The 5093-nt window shown below is 41.8% G+C and overlaps 1 protein-coding gene across 1 annotated transcript; it reads left to right on the forward strand.

Moving 5' to 3' along the window:
* Nucleotides 1-4784, forward strand: LOC143323366 (zona pellucida-like domain-containing protein 1). The gene is made up of 10 exons (XM_076735191.1): nt 1-97; nt 577-797; nt 1188-1372; nt 1465-1537; nt 1669-1766; nt 3223-3303; nt 3629-3797; nt 3888-3990; nt 4452-4472; nt 4648-4784. The coding sequence occupies exons 1-10, from the start codon at nt 1-3 to the stop codon at nt 4782-4784; spliced, it is 1185 nt and encodes a 394-aa protein (XP_076591306.1).
* Nucleotides 4785-5093: the final 309 nt, after the last annotated feature.

A 5093-nucleotide genomic window follows, 5' to 3' on the forward strand; every position in this document is an offset into this window, starting at 1 on the left:
ATGGCTTTATTCAGCTTCCTCATCCTGACCTCCCTGTGTATTGCGGGCCGAGAGGCCCTCAGCCTATCTGACTGCGGAGCGTACGCCAGACGACCAGGTATGATGGCCCTGACCTTCAAGCTTGCATTTTTGTGTTGGACTGAAGAGCTTGTATTGATTTTAGTTCAGATTTAGACGTTCAGGGAAGCCATATTGATTTTAGTTTACTTCACATATTTAATTACCACACTTGAAAGAGTGTTAATTAGACTGGTAAATATGTGTTTACAGAAGAAATGTAGATGTTAAAACAGGCATATTTAACTAAATATTTATCATTTTATTAACTGTGGTTCATCTTGTGCAACTATATATATATGTCTGTGTGTGTGTGTGTGTGTGTGTGTGTGTGTGTTAGTAATTCTTAAGTGTATTTTAATATGAAATTGCAGAATTGGCCTTTGATACTTGTCCACACACGCACAAATCATGTGCATGCTGCACGCTGAGCTGGAGTTTGGATTAGCGTGATGCTGTTAGAGTGAATGAAAGTCATATCAGAGTTGTTCAGTAACAGTGTCATCTTATCGCCATCAGAATACACTGATATTGCTGTGGTTTGTGGCACATCTGCCATTGATCTGTCGATTCAAATCTGCCCGGCTATCTACACCGGCTACAACGCGAGCTTGCTGATCCTCAACCGCATCCGGGACAATGTGGACTGTCAGGGGACGCTGGACACCTCGGTGGCACCTCCTGTGGTGAGATTCAGCTTCCCCATCAGAGAGGGGAACGCCTGTGGGAGTAACTTTTTGGTGAGTGTTGCATCAGTGAAGTGTCCTGATTTAAAGTCATGGGGGATGGCGATCCTGGGCCTATCTGAGGACAGTCAGAGCAGATTTAGGGGACTGAAATGGTATCCGAGTGAGGTGTTTTGAGCCAGGTAAGAGGAGATGAAAAGAGAACACTCAGGGTAGAAATAAGAGAATTTCAGCCAGACATGCATGAGGTGAATCAGCCTACTCTTGACTTAATGAAACACAGACACATGCAATCCCATCAGTCTCCTTTTCTGAGGAGAATGAGAAAGTGGTTCCACTTCCTTGCTGTGATTTCATCACCGCCGCCTGCTGTGCAGAGACACAGCCAACATTTATTTTTAACCATTTCTTAAATAATCATGTTTCCGTTCAATAATTCTTCAGACCACAAGCGCGCCAGGGACGGGAATATTCTCTGACTTCTCCAACATCCAGACGGTCAATGTCAGCGGGGTGATCCGATCCTTCGACCCCACCATTGGGACCATCACCTACAACGCAGAGCTCAAGTATTACTATTCATGTGCTTACCCTCTGGAGTATCTCATCAATAACACCCAGGTGGACGTGTAAGTTATGATATGTGGGTTAAGAAATGCATTAAAACTTCTAACATTTCCCTTGCGTGCTGAGCATGATCTCACTCCTGTCTTCCTCATAGGTCATCCTCCTCCATTGCTTTGAAAGACAACAATGGGAGCTTCATCAGTACCCTCAGCATGACCTTGTACCAGGTGCCACCTTATAACTTTCTCACATATCATATGTACCCTCATTTCCGCCTGGCACCAACCTAAACAGTAACTTTAGAAAATGAATCTTATGTAAAAGCTCGTATAATGTTTACGTTCTCTTTCTTTGCCAGGATATTAATTACACCACGCCCCTTGTCACGTCACCTCTGGGCGTCGAATTGAGGACCAACATCTACGTTGAGGTGGTTGCATCCAACCTGACATCCCAGTAAGAACCATTAACATTATATGACACCTGCAGCTTTTTCTTTGTCTGCTTCAGACCTGTATTTATCAAACTTCTGACAATAACGCATTTAATCAAGTGCTGTACTGTAATTAGGAGATACTCATACTTCAGCTGAGTATTTCCACTTTAGAGGAAATGTTTTATTTTGTGCTCAACTAATTTGTTAGATAACAAGAATAAAAAGGAGGAGTAGAAAAGAACAGACAATAAGAAGGATACAAAATAAAATCAACTATGTATATGTACATTATATACAAAAAGAGTATAAAAATAATGCTGTGTTGTGTCGGATAGTCTCACAATGGAAAATTTTGGATTGCACATGAGTAAGATATGAATAAAATACAGTGGTTTTGTACTGGTGGAAAACATATAACACAGTAAAATATATATATAAGCACAGTAAAAAAATATGTAATATTCCACAAGATAATTGCACAAAGCATTGTGATGACACAATGTATTATTGAACCAGATGTGAACCAGGTGTTAGTAGATTTTGGGGTTGTGGCCCCAAACAAAAAACCCTAGTTGGGGCTCTAAATTGAGGCCCAAAGAGGTAAAAACCTAAGATTTCATAAAAAGGTAAGGGGCCCACTTCTGCAAAATGAGTACTTATACTTCTGATGGATAGTTGTACTCTTTTACTTACAGTAAAGTTTAAGAGGTGATCACATGTATGCTCAGAGTAAGAAGAGCCAATCAGAGACAAAAATTTACCTCACATCTGCCATATTGGTCTTTTTTTATTATTATTATTTTGAAAGAAATATTAAATCTCCAGTGCCAATTAAGATGTCAAATTGACAACAATATATGAAATAACAGCCAAACTGACTGAGATGGAAAAGAAAAGCAAACTGTAGCAGGAAAGAAATCCTGCTGCTCGTAGAGGAATACATTAAAGAAATCATGGAGTTGAATACGACATTTACAAGTGCAGACAAAGGAGAATGCTGAAAGTGATTACAAACCAATCTGAGGCAGCTTTTTTCTTGTTATTTGCACAAATGAAGAAAAAAAATCAAACAGAAATAAGAGGTTAAAACTATCCTTTTGTGGTTTTGTGTATTCACTCCAAAAACACGTCTCAGCAGGTGTGTGCTCACTTCTGAGCTGCAGCCGTCTAGAATCGACTCTGACCAACCTTAAATCTGAAAGTGTGTTTTAGCTGTAAGAAACATTATTCTTAAGTGTGTGATGGGAATGAAAGTGAAGGTTTGACTTTCAGCAGTTTGATGAATACAGGTCTGGGATGTCTGGAATGGTTGAGTGGAAACCTGAGTGAATGTATAGATTAAAAAACAGACCGTCTCTTCCATTTCTCCTCGTCTCCAACCACACGACTGTGTCTTGATAGATTGCAAATTTGAGGATTCCACCTGTGACCTGGAGTCTCTGACTCGGTGCTGGGGACCTCATTCTTTCTCCACAGGTACTTTGTTCTTCTGGACCGGTGCTACGCCTCGGTGAATCCGCAGCCCTCCAACTCCACCTTCTTTAATCTGTTTGTCTCGTAAGTCACAAAAACACCTCAAGAAATTCCAAAAAAGCGTGAGCTGCCTACTAATTGTAACTTTTTCTCCCAGTCCTTCAAGGATTGATAATGGGTTCTGTCTCTCAGTTCAGCAGTCCAGCTTTAAATTTAAACCTTTACACATATCTACAGGTTTTCCCCTCTTCCATGCAAAAAGTGCAGCACAGCTACCTCTAAATCCTAAATCCTAAGGGAGCCCTAGTCTTGATTTCATCTCCCTTCCTTTCTATCATTAATACACTGCCTGTATGTATCCGTGTGATGTGCAAATGGGGCACTTGTGAGGTTCGCCTTCTATTGAAAGGTGCTCCATAGATCAGCTCACCACCATGCTGGAGAACGGGGATAGCCAAAAGGCCCGCTTCTACTTCCCGGCGTTCCGCTTCATCGAGCAGCAGAATGAGACCATCTCCACCTACTATCTGCACTGCATCACCCGACTCTGTGAGCGCAGCACCTGCAGCACCTTCAAGGTAAGAGGGCACCGCATGCATTTCAAGCAGAAATCTCAAATTCCAAAGAGCAGGTCATCAACATCTCTCTCCATCTTGTCTGATCTGCAGCAATGCAACAGGAAGCGGAGGAGTGTGGAGACCACAGTCGTCCAGGACAGCATCACTGAGCCGTCTGTGCTCACAGTGTCTATAAGGGCCAAGACAGATGCCCGTATGTCACCTATGTGTCTTTCTATCTGTGCAAATGAGTAGATAAAGGAGCCAGACGAAAGATCTGCACGCTGTAGTCAGCTAGCTTAGCTTAGCATAAAGACTTGAAACAGATGGAAACAGCCAGTCTGGCTCTGTCTCAAGGTAAAAAGTATACCAGCACTTCCAAAGCTCACTAATCAACACTCAACATCTCATTTGTTTTATCTAAAACGAATGAAGATGAGAGAGAGAAGATGAATATAGAATAAAATACAGAAAAAAGAGTATACATACACGTTCTGCAGGAACGTGTTTGTTCTCAGCACACTGAGTAGTTCAGAGACGTTAAAACCACTCAGCACTTTTCTGGCTTCGCTCAGCTTTGACTGTCTTTCTCCCTCTAACTTTTTCAGCAGACATAATATTTTGGATGTAATCTCCCTCTTAATGAAATACTGACTCTCGTTGTTTCTCTTGCAGCCGTTCTCTCCAAAGAAGAGGGTGAGTATGTTCTTTATTAACTTGACCGCCACGAGATCAGCCAGTCACAAAGTTTTTACTAATTAGATTCCCCCAGAAATGAAAAGCATTTCTTATCTGCAGCAAGTCATAATGTCTTCTTGTTGTCTGCTGTAATTATGCATCCCATAATGGTGTCACTCTCGTCTGTGCACAGCGCTGTCTGGTGGCCAGTCTGATGGCAGGGGCGCGTCTGTTGGCCTGGGAATTGCTGTGGCTGTCCTCATTGTGATAGGGGTGGCAGCCATTTTGATGGCAGCATCTTTTTATCGAAAGCTGAAGCGGCAAAGCTAGCAGCAGCTCATAACTGACAAACAGAGGTTGACTTAAATGACATAATGAGCTTGACAGGGTGACATTCACATACTGGTGGAGGTGCATAATGTATGTATGTAGGACTCTGCTGTACCGAATCAAACTATTGATTGGAGCACTTAATGTTTAATTCCAATCTCTCACAGACTCTTAGAAGTTATGGAAGATGAAGTCTGAATAATAGACCTACCATGATGCACTGCATGGATACAAAAGTAAGAAAGACGGACAGAAAGACAGACAGAAAGACAGAATTGTCCAGTTGCCAGAATAAAATCTTGCCATTGT

Source organism: Chaetodon auriga, chromosome 7 (assembly GCF_051107435.1).
Source record: "Chaetodon auriga isolate fChaAug3 chromosome 7, fChaAug3.hap1, whole genome shotgun sequence".
NCBI classification, from domain to species: domain Eukaryota; kingdom Metazoa; phylum Chordata; class Actinopteri; order Chaetodontiformes; family Chaetodontidae; genus Chaetodon; species Chaetodon auriga.

Coding starts and splice junctions, on each gene's coding strand:
- LOC143323366 (XM_076735191.1), top strand. CDS start 1: ATGGCTTTATTCAGCTTCCTCATCCTGACCTCCCTGTGTATTGCGGGC. Junction 98..576: donor AGCGTACGCCAGACGACCAG/GTATGATGGCCC, acceptor TATCGCCATCAG/AATACACTGATATTGCTGTG. Junction 1,538..1,668: donor TCAGCATGACCTTGTACCAG/GTGCCACCTTAT, acceptor TTTCTTTGCCAG/GATATTAATTACACCACGCC.